Source organism: Pristiophorus japonicus, chromosome 26 (genome assembly GCF_044704955.1).
Source record: "Pristiophorus japonicus isolate sPriJap1 chromosome 26, sPriJap1.hap1, whole genome shotgun sequence".
Classification (NCBI taxonomy): Eukaryota; Metazoa; Chordata; class Chondrichthyes; family Pristiophoridae; genus Pristiophorus; species Pristiophorus japonicus.
This window is the reverse complement of record NC_092002.1, coordinates 8,293,382-8,307,013: the sequence shown is the minus strand read 5'-3', so window position 1 is coordinate 8,307,013 and position 13,632 is coordinate 8,293,382. Positions and strand designations below refer to the sequence as shown.

Below are 13,632 nucleotides of genomic sequence, written 5' to 3'. Positions count from 1 at the left end.
ACGGCCCCTCCGACAGCGCGGCACTCCCTCAGCACTGCACTGGGAGGGCCAGCCTAGATTTCTGTGCTCAAGTCCCTGGAGTGGGACTTGAACCCACGACCTTCTGACTCCGAGGCGTGTGTGCTGCACGCGTTGCCCTTCCTGGGATTTACGCTCCATGCAAAATGGCGTCCACGTGTCCCCTCACTGAACCGCTGAGGGTTTACGTGGAGTTGCGTCAAATGTACGGGCACAGGCCATTCGGCCCAACTGGACCGTGCCAGTGTTTATGCTCCACACGAGCCTCCTCCCACCCCTCTGCACCTCACCCTATCAGCATCTCCTGTTCCTTTCTCCCTCGTGTGTTTATCCAGCTTCCCCTGGAATGTATCTCTGCTGTTTGCCTCGGGCGCACCATGTTTATCAGAGGAGTGATGGAGGCGTTGCCTCGATTTGAAGCCTCCGCAGTATCTCGGGGCAGCGGTTTCAGCAGTGCAGTTGCTGATCCATGCGAGACATTGGTCCGTCGCGACACAGACTGCCATGGTCTCTCTTCCCTCAGTCGGAGGTCGGAGTGCTGCGATAAGTCATGGGCACAATCCCACCTGTGCCTTGTGTTGGGGAAAGAGCGCAATGTTCTTCTTTCCGGTGATGAGCGAAATGTGGTGCATGTGCACACGTCAAGCCTTTAGGCTGAGCAAGGGGACACCCTCCCTCCCTCCCCCCTCCAAGTTGTGAGGAGGACACACAAAATCTGCAAAGGGATATAGAAAGGCGAAGACGTGCAAAAATTTGGCAGATGGAGTATAATTTGGGAAAATGTGAGGTTATCCACTTTGGCAGAAAAAATAGAAAAGCAAATTATAATTTTTCTCCATTTAAATTATAAAGTGCTGCAGTACAGCGGGACCTGGGGGTACTTGTGCATGAAACATAAAAGGTTAGTATACAGGTACAGCAAGTGATCAGGAAGGCCAATGGAATGTTGGCCTTTATTGCAAGGGGGATGAAGTATAAAAGCAGGGAAGTCTTCCTATAACTGTACAGGGTATTGGTGAGGCCACACCTGGAGTACTGCGTACAGTTTTGGTCTCTGTATTTAAGGATGGATATACTTGAATTGGAGGCTGTTCAGAGAAGGCTCACTCGGTTGATTCCGAAGATGAGGGGGTTGACTTATGAGGATAGGTTGAGTAGGTTGGGACTCTACACATTGGAATTCAGAAGAATGAGAGGTGATCTTATTGAAGCATATAAGATAATGAGGGGTCTCGACAAGGTGGATGAGGAGAGGATATTTCCACACATAGACTATGTCCCCTAGTTTTAGTTTCCCCTTAGAATAAGGGGCGCCCATTTAAAACTGAGATGAGGAGAAATTTCTTCTGAGGGTTGTAAATCTATGGAATTCTCTGCCCCAGAGAGCTGTGGAGGCTGGGTCATTGAATATATTTAAGATGGAGATAGACAGATTTTTGAATAATAAGGTGGTCGAGGGTTATGGAGAGCGGGCGGGGAAGTGGAGTTGAGGCCAAGATCAGATCGGCCATGATCTTATTGAATGGTGGAGCGGGCTCGAGGGGCCGAATGGCCGACTCCTATTTCTTATGTTCACTCCCCATCCTCTATGAAACGACGCCCTTTCAACTTAACACAGGAATGATTCCTGGGATGGGGGGATTGTCCTATGAGGAGAGATTGAGTAGACTAGGCCGATATTCTCCAGAGTTTAGAAGAATGAGAGGTGATCTCATTGAAATATTTAAGATTCTTACAGGGCTTGACAGGGTAGATGCAGGGAGGATGTTTCCCCCGGGCTGGGGAGTCTAGAACCAGGGGTCACCGTCTCAGAATAAGGGGTCAGCCATTTAGGACTGCGATGAGGAGAAACAACTTCACTCAGAGGGGGGTGAATCTTTGGAATTCTCTGCCCCAGAGGGCTGTGGAGGCTCAGTCCTTGAGTATATTCAAGGCTGAGATCGATAGATTTTTGAATATTAAGGGAATCAAGGGATATGGGGATGGGGCAGGAAAGTGAAGTTGAGGTCGAAGGTCAGCCATGGTCTCATTGAATGGCGGAGCAGGCCCGAGGGGCCGAATGGCCGACTCCTGCTCCTAATTCTTGTGAATGTGAGCCGCCTTTGATTGCAATCTTTGACCATCTCTCTTCTTCCCTCCACCCCCCCCCCCCCCACCCTCCATCCGCCACAGGACCACCAGACGTGGCTTGACCTACGAGAGCTGGAGTGCAAGATGGGTGAGCGTTACCTGACTCACGAGAGCGACGACTCACGCTGGGAACAGTTTGCCCAAGGTCGGGCCTTCCAGTACCTGCCCCACCTGACCGACCGGCTCCTTCCCGGGAGCGAGGAGGACATGCAAGGACTCAGCGAGAGGGTCAGCGTCCTCTGAACCCAGGCCGGAGTGGACCGGCCAGTATCTTCCTAACCTCTTCACACACTCGCACTCACTTACTCACACACGCACTCCATATCGCACCTCGTGTTGACACCTCGCGACGATATCCGGCCCCGAATCGAAGATGGGAGTACTGAGTCTCGACGATCCAAACCCCCCCCCCCCCCCAATCCCAACGGAGGAACTCGCTGGATTTTGATGGATGATGCCATTTGGACCGATGTTCCTCCTGCTGTCACTTGGGGACCACGTGACTTTTAACTCTTCTAACTGTTGAGAGTGCGCGAATGTATTTATCGGTGGCGTGAAGGTCTGGGGCTTGTACATAACTTCCTTCAAAACAAAACTGAATTGGGTCGTCTGGTCTGGTCGGGTGGGGCTCCTGGCGAATTGTTTGCGGCCAATGAGAGTCAAGCTACTGATCTTCTCCATCTGTGGTGGGGGCGGAATTGTGACCTGTATTGGGGGTCAAGGGGCAAAGTGCGTTGTTTGTCTTCAGCAAGTGGGGGTAAACGATCCGGAGGTTTTAATTGTTTTTAATGGTAGGGTTTAAAAGAAAAATTCCCCCCTCTTTTCCTTCCCTCCCACCGCCCCTCCCACTACCTGATCCTAAACGGCGAGTGTTGGCCAGCTCTTTGACCATGGGATGCATCACAGTCCAGCTGAAGCCTGACGTTCTACGCGGGTCGCTTCCTGAGCAGGATTCAACGGATCGCAATCGGGAGGGGGGGGGTGGTGGGGTGGTGGGGTATCGGCGGGAAGCCTTGTTTGTTACTCCCTTTCCCCTCTCCTCTCATACCTCCCCTCCCCCGCCCCCACTCCAACCAAATCACAGTGCTCCAACTGAGAGCCCTCCAACTGGGCACAGGTGGGGTGGGGTCGAACTCGGGACCTGATGGGGTCGTTTCCATGCCGACTCATTATGCGGGGGGTGGTTATGGGGGGGGGGGGGCAGTGCCCTAAACCCTGACCAAGAGGAGGCTTATGGGTTGCCCCCTGACCCTCGGAGAGTGTGGCCTTCGTCTTGACGCGCAGTGTGACCATGCGTTCGGACGGAACTGGCGCTGGGAGAGGGGACGCAGCATCACAGAGAGATACTAAACCCCCCCCCGCATCTGGTCCCCCTGACCCCAACCCGTTTCGAATCGGACGATGCGGGGGGGGGGGCGTTGGGGTTTGAAGGAGGAGCTCGCAGTGCCAGGTATGTATTGGAATGCAGCACTCCTGTCATGATCAGATCTGTCCGGGGGGCGGGGGGGGGGGCACGTGGAGGTCAGCGTGGCTTCGAAACCCGAGGCGAGGGGGAGGGAGGGAGGGAGGGAGTGAGGGTTGCGGGAAGGCTGTCTCCCTCCCTGTGGATGCTGCCAGCGTTTTCCGATTGTTTTGAATATTTATATATCTATTGTACATAAAACCGTGATTTCCAAAGCAGAGGTTCAAAGAATGTCGAGTATTTCTCTGCCTCTGGCAGTCGTGTGTCTGTTGCAGTGTGTTTCACCTGATGTCTTCCATGACTCATTGCGAACAAGTTTCACGGAATAGTACAATGCAGAAGGAGGCCATTTGGTACATTGATGCTGTGCCAGTTTTTTTTTAGAAGTTTATGCAACCTGTCCTTTTAATTTAACACACTAAGCCCCGATAATAATCTCTCCTGAAGCCATTGGACCCAGGAGGGATGGAGAGAGGGGAAAAAGAAAGACTTGCATTTAGATAGCGCCTTTCACGACCACTAGGTGTCTCAAAGCACTTTACAGCCAATGAAGTACTTTTTGGAGTGTAGTCACCAATGTAATGTGGGAAACGCGGCAGCCAATTTGCGCACAGCAAGCTCCCACAAACAGCAATGTGATAATGACCCAGATAATCTGTTTTTGTTCCGTTGATTGAGGAATAAATATTGGCCCCAGGACACCAGCCCTGCTTTTCTTCGAAATAGTGCCGTGGGATCTTTTAGGTCCACCTGAGAGGGCAGACGGGGCCTCGGTTTAATGTCCCATCCGAAAGACGGCACCTCCGACAGTGCGGCACTCCCTCAGCACTGCACTGGGAGCGTCAGCCTAGATTTTTTTTATTTTGTTGAAGTCCCTGGAGCAGGACTTGAACCCACAACCTTCTGACTCCGAGGCACGTGTGCTACCCACTGAGCTGCGGCTGACACTGTAGATTTCACGAGCATTCTCCAGCACACCCACCCACCCCAACCTGAATGGCCATGATACTAGAGTGTCAGCAAGCTATTTGGCTGTGGGGATCATCGCGACCGATCCGGAACCCTGCCCTGCATCCACGGAGACGCCCGACCCTCACGGAGGGGCGCAGGAATGTGGTCAGCAGCAGGAACCTGAGCTGACTCTCCGACTCTCCCTGCCGTGAGGTACTGGACAAGGTCGATTTTCAACATAAAAACATAAGAATTAGGAGCAGGAGTCGGCCATTCGGCCCCTCGAGCCTGCTCCGCCATCCAATGAGATCATGGCTGATCTTCTACATCAACTCCACTTTCCCGCACTATCCCCACAACCCTTGATTCCCCGAGAGTCCAAAAACCTATCGATCTCCGTCTTGAATATACTCAACGACTGAGCCTCCACAGCCCTCTGGGGCAGAGAATTCCAAAGATTCACAACCCTCTGAGTGAAGAAGCTTCTCCTCATCTCAGTCCTAAATGGCCGACCCCTTATTCTGAGACTGTGTGACCCCTGGTTCTAGGCTCCCCAGCCCGGGGGAAACATCCTCCCTGCATCTCCCCTGTCAAGCCCTGTAAGAATTTTGTATTTGCCCATTCCATCGGCCTTGGCCGAAATTGGCTCACTCTGGCGCGGGTTACGGCTCAAACGTGGGATCTTCCTGGATTGTGTGTCGCTCACCGGCATCATCATCGTAGGCAGTCCCCTCGGAATCAAGGAATACTTGCTTCCACTCAAAGTGAGTTCTCGGGTGGCTGAACAGTCCAATACGGGAATTACAGTCTCTGTCACAGGCGGGACAGACAGTTGTTGGAGGAAAGGGTGGGTGGGGTGTCTGGTTTGCCGCACGCTCCTTCCGCTGCCTGCGCTTGATTTCTGCATGCTCTCGGCGACGGGACTCAAGACCCAGATGCTCTTCCTCCACTTAGGCCTGTCTTTAGCCAGGGACTCCTAGGTGTCGGTGGGGATGTTGCATTTTATGAAGGAGGCTTTGAGGGTGTCCTTGAAAAGTTTCCTCTGCCCACCTTTGGCACGTTTGCCATGAATGAGTTCCAAGTAGAGCGCTTGCTTCGGGGGTCTCATGTCTAGCATGCGAACAATGTAGCCTGCCCAGCGGAGCTGGTCGAGTGTGGTCAGTGCTTCGATGCTGGGGATGTTGGCTTGGTCGAGGACACTAATGTTGGTGCGTCTGTCCTCCCAGGGGATTTGCAGGATCTTGTGGAGACATCGTTGGTGATATTTCTCCAGCGACTTGAGGTGTCTGCTGTATATGGTCCACGTCTGAGGGTAGGTATCGCTACAGCCCTGTCGACCATGAGCTTGGTGGCAGACTTGAGGGCCTGGTCTTCGAACACTCTTTTCCTCAGGCGGCCGAAGGCTGCGCTGGTGCACTGGAGGCGGTGTTGAACCTCGTCTGCCCTTGCCGATAATAGGCTCCTGAGATATGGAAAGTGGTCCACGTTGTCCAGGGCCGCGCCGTAAACCTTGATGGCTCACCGGCCTAACTCGCTGATCAACTGTGGGAAGCCTCACCCTAACCCTAACCCTAAAGGCTCTTGGTGAAACAGAGCATAGAAACATAGAAAATAGGAGCAGTAGTAGGCCATTCGACCCTTCGAGTCTGCACTGCCATTCAATATGATCATGGCTGATCCTCTATCGGAACACCATATTCCCACTTTTGGAGTTCGAGAGTGAACAGCAGGGGGCAGCAAAAAGCCAATTTTCCTTTAAACAATTACTAAGTGGGCGAGGAGCGTGATTGATTATTACACTTAAGGTCGTTTGTTTTTGCACTGTCAGGACGGGAGTGGTTTTAAATTATTCCAAACTAAATAGTTCCATTATTTACACCATGTGCTAATGGCTGCAACACCTTTTATTTGCATTCTGGTATATTTCAAACCATAGTTAAGGTGTCAGCTGTGGCTCAGAGGGCAGCACTCTCGTCTCTGCGTCAGAAGATCTTGGTTTCGAGCCCCGCTCTCGAGACCTGAGCAAATAATCCAGGCTGACAATCTCAGTGCTGAGGGAGCGCTGCACTGCCGGAGATGCCGTCTTTCGGATGAGACGTTAAAACCGAGACTCCGTCTGCCCTCTCTGATATAAAAGATCCCGTGGCACTATTTCGAAGAAGAGCAGGGGAGTTCTCCCCTGTGTCCTGGGGCCAATATTTATCCCTCAATCAACACTTAATGACCAGATCATCATTTGCTTTTTTTTTTATCACATTGCTGTTTGTGGGAGCTTGCTGTGTGCAAATTGGCTGCTGCCTTTCCGTGTAACAATGACTAGACTTGAAAAGTGCTTTGGAATGGTGAAAGGCACTGTATAAATGCATATCTGTTTTTAAATGAGGCGTGGGCTGGCCAGGGGAAAAAATGGTAAATGATCATTAGTGTTAAATCGAAAGGTTTTTTTCTTAAAAAGAAGGTAATGTTCACGAGTGGAGATTCAAATATGGCCGAGAGCCACCAGCAAGGAGTGTTTTTTTTACTAAATGGTAATTTTTTTAAAATTCCATGCCCCAAAGAGCCTTGGATAATCGAGTACAAAAGTGATGATGATGTACAAATAGTGTGAAAAAAAAAGAAAGACTTGCATTTATATAGCGCCTTTCATGACCACCGGACATCCCAAAGCGCTTTACAGCCAATGAAGTACTTTTGAAGTGTAGTCACTGTTGTAATGTGGGAAATACAGCAGCCAGTTTGTGCACAGCAAGCTCCCACACACCGCAATGTGGTAATGACCCGATAATCTCTTTTTTTTTTAAAGTGATGTTGATTGAGGAATAAATATTGACCTTATGACTCCGGGGGAGAACTCTTCTTTGAAATAGTGGACGCAGGATCTTTTACGTCCACCAAAGAGAGCAGACGGGGCTTCGGTTTTACATCTCATCCGAAAGACGGCACCTCCAACAGTGCGGCGCTCCCTCAGCATTGCACTGGGAGTGTCCGCCTGGATTGGGAGTGGGATGTGAACCTACAACCTTCTGACTTGGAGGCGAGGGTGCTGCCCACTGAGCCACGGCTAACACACTGCCACCTGGGTGGCAGTGATGTAACACATAAAACCAGCTTTGCTGTGATTGCCCCTCATACCTCAGCTGGAGTATTGTGTCCAATTCTGAGCACTGCACTTCGGGAAAGGTGTCAAAGCCTTGGAGAGGGTAAAGGGGAGATTTACCCGACTGGTACCACAGATGAAGGACTCCCGTCATGTGGAGGGACTGGAGACGCTGGTGATCTCATTCTACCCGACGTAAACTAGAGGTCATTCCAAAACTCGGCTGCCCCGTGTCCTAACTCGCACCAAGTCCCGTTCACCCATCACTCTCTGTGCTCGCTGACCTACATTGGCTCCCGGTTAAGTAACACCTCGATTTCAAAATTCTCATCCTTGTTTTCAAATCCCTCCATGTCTTCGCCCCCTCCCTATCTCTGTAATCCCCTCCAGCCCCACAACCCCCCGAGATCTATGCGCTCCTCCAATTCTGCCCTCCTGAGCATCCCTGATTATAATCGCTCAACCATCGGTGGCCGTGCCTTCTGTTGCCTGGGCCCCAAGCTCTGGAACTCCCTCCCTAAACCTCTCCGCCTCTCTACCTCTCTTTCCTCCAAGACGCTTCGTAAAAATCTACCTCTTTGACCAAGCATCTGCGCTAATTTCTCCTTATGCGGCTTGGTGTCAAATCTTTTATCTCATAATACTCCCGTGAAGTGTCTCGGGATGTTTCACTTCGTTAAAGACACTATATAAATACAAAAAAAAGGTTAAGGGCAGATTGAATAAAAGTGTTCAAAATTACGAGGAGTTTTAATCGAGTAAATGGGGAGAATCTGTTTCCTGTGGCAGGAGGGTCAATAATGAGAGGACACAGATTTAAGATCATTGCCAAAAGGACCAGAAGGGGTGATGAGGAGAATTTTTTTTACACAGCGAGTTGTGATCGGGAACGCGCTGCCTGAAAGGGCGGTGGGAGCAGATTCAATAGTCACTTTCAAAAGGGAAATTGGATGAAGGGGAAAACATTTTCAGGGCTGTGGGGAAAGAGCAGGGGGAGTGGGACTTAAAGATAATGCTGGAACTACTCAGCGGGTCGGGCAGCATCTGTGGAGAAAGAAACAGAGTTAGCGTTTCAGGTCGATGACCCTTCGTCAGAACAGAAAAAGGTTCGAGATGTGACGGGTTTTTAAGCAAGTGCAGGGGGAGGGAAGGAAAGAACCAACCGGAAGGTCTGTGATGGGGTGGAAGGCAGGAGAGATTAGAGAGACAAAAGGGGATGGTAGTGGGACAAGTTAAAAAAACAAAAGATGAGTCTAGAGAGGGTGTAACTGGAGATGGCGGGATCGTCAACAGCTGCCTTGGGTAAGAGAGAAAAAGCAAAAAGATTAGGGGCAGAGGTTATGGTGTGAAATTGTTGAATTCAATGTTGAGTCCAGAAGGCTGTAAAGTGCCTAAACAAAAGACGAGGTGCTGTTCCTCGAGCTTGCGGTGAGCTTCATTGGAACAGTGCAGGAGGCCGAGGTCAGAGTGGGAGTGGAGTGAGGAGTTAAAGTGACAGGCCACTGGATGCTCGGGGATGGGAGGTGTGCCGCAAAGCGCAACACCCAATCTTTGAAAAAGCTGGCAGAGGCAGGATGGGCCAAATGGTCTCCTCCTGTGCATTTCTGTAGCACTTTTCATAACCACTGGACGTCTCAAAGTACTTTTGGAGCGCAGTCACTGTTGTAATGTGGGAAACGCGGCAGTCAATTTGCACACAGCAAGCTCCCACAAACAGCAATGTGATAAACTCCGCTGCTCTTATTTGAAATAGTGCCATGGGATCTTTTACGTCCACCTGAGAGAGCAGACGGGGCCTCGGTTTAACGTCTCATCTGAAAGACGGCACCTCCAGCAGTGCGGCACTCCCTCAACACTGCACTGGGGGTATCAGCCTGGATTTTTGTGTCCAAGTCTCTGGAGTGGGACTTGAACCCACAACCTTCTGACTCAGAGGCGAGGGTGCTGCCCACTGAGCCACGGCTGACAACAGGATGATAATGGGTTAAAGGGAACTGGTGCAATGAGGGAAATGCCATTGCAGTTGAACTTCAAGGATGTGGGTGTCGTGTTACAGCGTCCACATGGCTTTCATTTGTCAAGATTTACAGGAAACCGGTAATACGACTTATTATTAATTCAGGAGCAGAAAATGGGGAAGCTGGATAGATAAGAGACAGATAACGGATTGCTCGAAGCCAAGGAAGAAGTCAGCCGGTGCCTCGCGTCAATAGTTTATTGCAACACTATCTCGCCCTCTGCTACACAAACCGGAGGGGGCCTCCGCAACATATCGATCGGGTCGCACATCTTCACACAGATTGGCTTTCCGTTTGTTTGTCTTTCCTGAGGTGTGAATGACAGAGCGGGCACTGGGGAGGGTTAGCCAGCCTGTGGGTTTGGCCCCTGGCATCATGGCTAGTCAGCCATGACACAGGTTTCTGCACAGGTGGAGGTGTGACCATTGGGGCATCGGGACAGTGTGGACACAGTGCTGGCTCACACTGAGGACACCGACAGACTAGTGTGCACACACTTGCCCTCTCACTCACTCTCACTCCCTGGCCCTCTCCCTTCACCCTCTCACCTCTCATCCCCTCTCTCTCTCTCTCTCTCTCTCACACACCCCCTCTCTCTCACCCCTTCTCGCCTCCTCTCTCTCGCTCGCCCTCTTGCTCGCCCCCGCGCGCGCGCTCTCTCGCCCCCCCCCCCCCCCTCGAGCGCTTGCGCTCGCTCGCTCGCACACACCTCTCCCAATGGAAGTTACTGGCCGGAGATCAGGAGCAGGAGCCTTGGCTCATTTCCCCCGGTCTTAGCCGGGGATCCCCTGATCCACTGTAGCCCCTCCCCACACTCTGCTCCGCTGTAAGCGGCCGGGACTTGGGGTGGATCCTGGCCTGTATGGCTCAGTCCCGCTCGCAATGGCCTGTGATACTGTCTCAGGGAGGGTGCTGGTCCCTAAAGAAAAGGAGGGGGAGGGGGGCATAAAAGTGAGAGTGAAGACCAGAACAAAGTCCCAAGTCTTCAACTGAAGCAGGGTTAGAGGTCGGGGGTCAATTGGCCCAGGATGAGCCAGGATATAATTCCGTCTCCATATTAAGGTCATGCAATCTGTGCTTATTTTTGTATTTACATTATAAATTCCTATTTCCACATTCACTAGTCAACCTTCTTTTTTTGACCAGACCGTTGCGTTACAACACTGAACATCATTTGTCTCCCTTCCCCTCATAGAAATGACTTGCATTTATACCCTGTCTCAGGGCGCTGTGATTGGTCGCACAGGCCCAATGTGGAGAGAGCCTTGGTCTTCTCCCCAACCACCCTGCTGCACATCATTCTCCTGGATGGCTCTCTGTCTCTGTCTGTCTCTTTCTCTCTCTCTCTCTGTCTGTCTCTTTCTCTCTCTCTCTCTCTCTCTCCTTTCTCTTTTTCTCTCTGTCTCTCTCTCTTTCTCTGTCTGTCTCTCTTTCTGTCTCTCTGTCTCTCTTTCTGTTATGTCTTTAGATGCTCTGATAATGACTCCACGAGGCAATGTATTGCACTTGAACTGTCGCGACCTTAGTCCATTTAATATAACTCCAGAGTGAGGATCACACATGGTGGCCTGCTTTTTATACTAGGCCTGGCACCCCTCTACAGGTAACCTACAAGTCTCCCACTGCAGTGACCATACAGCTGGTGTACAAGTTTCCCATAGTAGTGCCCTCTGGTGGCACATCATATGTAATAGTACAAGCAGTCAACATGTCTGGATACATGACATCACTCTCCCCCAAGTCCTTAGTGAAAATCGCCTTCATGCATTGACTGTGCTCTGGGCTTAGTTGACCCTTGGAGGGTCGTTTCCATCTTTGGTGAGTAGGTGATGTTTCGTTGAAAGTAGAGGTGCTGGTGAGTCCACGGCCACTCCATTCTCTTTCCCCGCCCCCCCCCCACACACACACATATAGACTGTGCCGGTGGCTCATTACATTCATATACATTCAAGTCCAGAAAAAATATTTGCATTTACATCATTACATTTGTAGTACTGTTGTGAGGCAAGTACATTGGACTGGTGAGATACATTCTTGATACATACTTGGGATCAGTACTGGGGTCAGCACCGATGAGTGAGGGCAAGCTAGTTCCAGAACTGCTGGGTGGTATCCCGGAAGTCTGGTGGTGGCGTGGTGCCCGATGCTGGCAGTGGGAACCCGGTTGGCTCAAGTTGCCTGCTCTCGGGGGCCTTTGCCGTTGCTCCTAGTGTCGGGCAGCTTCACAGATGCCTGTGACCTCCCTGTCCTTTCCTTGCACCCTGGGTCACTGCTACTCCCTGAGGGGCGGTCGTCGAGCAGTGCGCAGTGAACTGCTGACTCGCTGGCCTGGGCGTTACTTGGTTTGGGATTGTGGCTGGTCCCGGTCCCATTTGGGAGAACCGTTGTGGGTGACCCTTCGTTCCCGGGTGTGGCCTTGGTGGCGATAGGGTCTGGGGGCTGCGCCTTAGCGCAGTTTGCTCTTTCAGGCTCGTGGCGGTTGGTGCCATGGGGTGCCTGAGAGGTGGAGCCAATCGGGGGCAGGGTATCGATACCGGTGCCATTGCCCTCCTGAGATCGCTTGCTCTGCAGCTTGTCTATATTAGCTGCTTGTGGCCACACTCCATGGTGCACCACTCTGGTCCCAGGGGCGCAGGCTACAGCATTGGGTAGCCCGCTGGACCTGTGTGCTCCCGATGGGTGTTTGCCCACCACATTATCTGAATATAGTTGAAATCTTACATTGCACAACGTTTCATTACTCATTGTAGATAAACTGTAGCTCCAATCGCAATCGCACGCCTTTTCTTTGGTTATTACATGTATAAAACTCTGATCATCAATTACAAGCTTTACATTTAACTCACAGTTGCTATTACATTGATTGAGAATGTGGACCTGTCCCTTTAAGTGTGGTGGGTTGCAGGCCTCCTTTAAGAGAACCTTGCTATCTTTACCCCAACCATCTTCTCCGTTTGGTGCCATGTGTTGCTCCATCAGCGCTGCTCCTCGTGGTCTGGCCGCCGCCATCTTTTCCTTCAGCGCTTCACCTCGTGGTTTGGGCGCCATCTTTCTTCCATCCACTGCGGTGATTCTCTTCTCCCCGGGTTCTGCCACCGATGCTGGGAAGTTGCCTTTGGATCCGATTTTCTTCCTCCGGAGTTCTGCCACTGGAGCCTGGAAGGTGCGTTCGGGTCATCTCAGCTGGATCATCTCCACGCAGTCGTGCTGAGTGGTCTGTGCCTCGGGTGCTGTGCTGGTCTGCTCTCTGGTGCCGGATCCAACCTCAGGTGGGGGCTTGCTTTGCCTCTGAGCGCGGGGGTCGTCAATCGCTGGAGGGATGAAATCTTCCCTGTTCCAATGGATCTTCTCCATTCACCTTCTTCTGAGTAGTGTTGGTCCATCACCTACAGCAATCCACAGGGGTAACTTGTGCACCGCGCCATCATGGAGTACCTTTACATCCGCACTACCAACGACTGGGATAAGTTCATTGGTGTAGGTGCGCAGCTTTGCCTGAACCGGGACCAACTTGGGTCGTTCAGCTTGATTGTCCCATAGCCTCTCAAAAGCTTCTTCATTCATTACTGACTGGCTCACCCCCGTGTCCACCTCCATGAAGACTGGAACGCCATCTATCTCAACTTCCACCCTCAACGGGGAACATTCTGTGGTGCAGGTAAATATTCTGTACACCTCATCGTGGGCCTGAGCTGCCTCTCTGACCATCACTTCATAATCCGCGCTGGATTCATGGCCATCTGCAGATTCTTCATCAACACACTGATCCATATTTCTTTTACACATTCGCTGGAGGTGGCCCTTTGTGCTGCAGCCTTTACACACATAGTTCTTAAAACGGCACTGGTGAGCCCTGTGATTCCCTCCGCAACGCCAGCATGGTGCTACTCGATTGGCTCCCTTGGCGGACTCTGAGTTAAGGGACTCGAAGGCCTGTTCTCTCTCCCCTGAGGAGA

General features: G+C 51.6%; 1 protein-coding gene across 4 annotated transcripts in view; it reads left to right on the top strand.

Moving 5' to 3' along the window:
- The window catches only part of prkd2 (protein kinase D2), an 89,563-nt gene extending 85,921 nt beyond the window's left edge, over positions 1-3,642 (top strand). For all 4 annotated transcript variants that reach the window (XM_070867761.1, XM_070867759.1, XM_070867762.1 and 1 more), the window contains one exon: positions 2,191-3,642. In XM_070867761.1, coding sequence (XP_070723862.1) covers positions 2,191-2,391 — 201 coding nt within the window. In that variant the 3' untranslated portion in view covers positions 2,392-3,642. The remainder of the gene's footprint in view (positions 1-2,190) is intronic.
- The last annotated feature ends 9,990 nt before the right edge of the window (positions 3,643-13,632 follow it).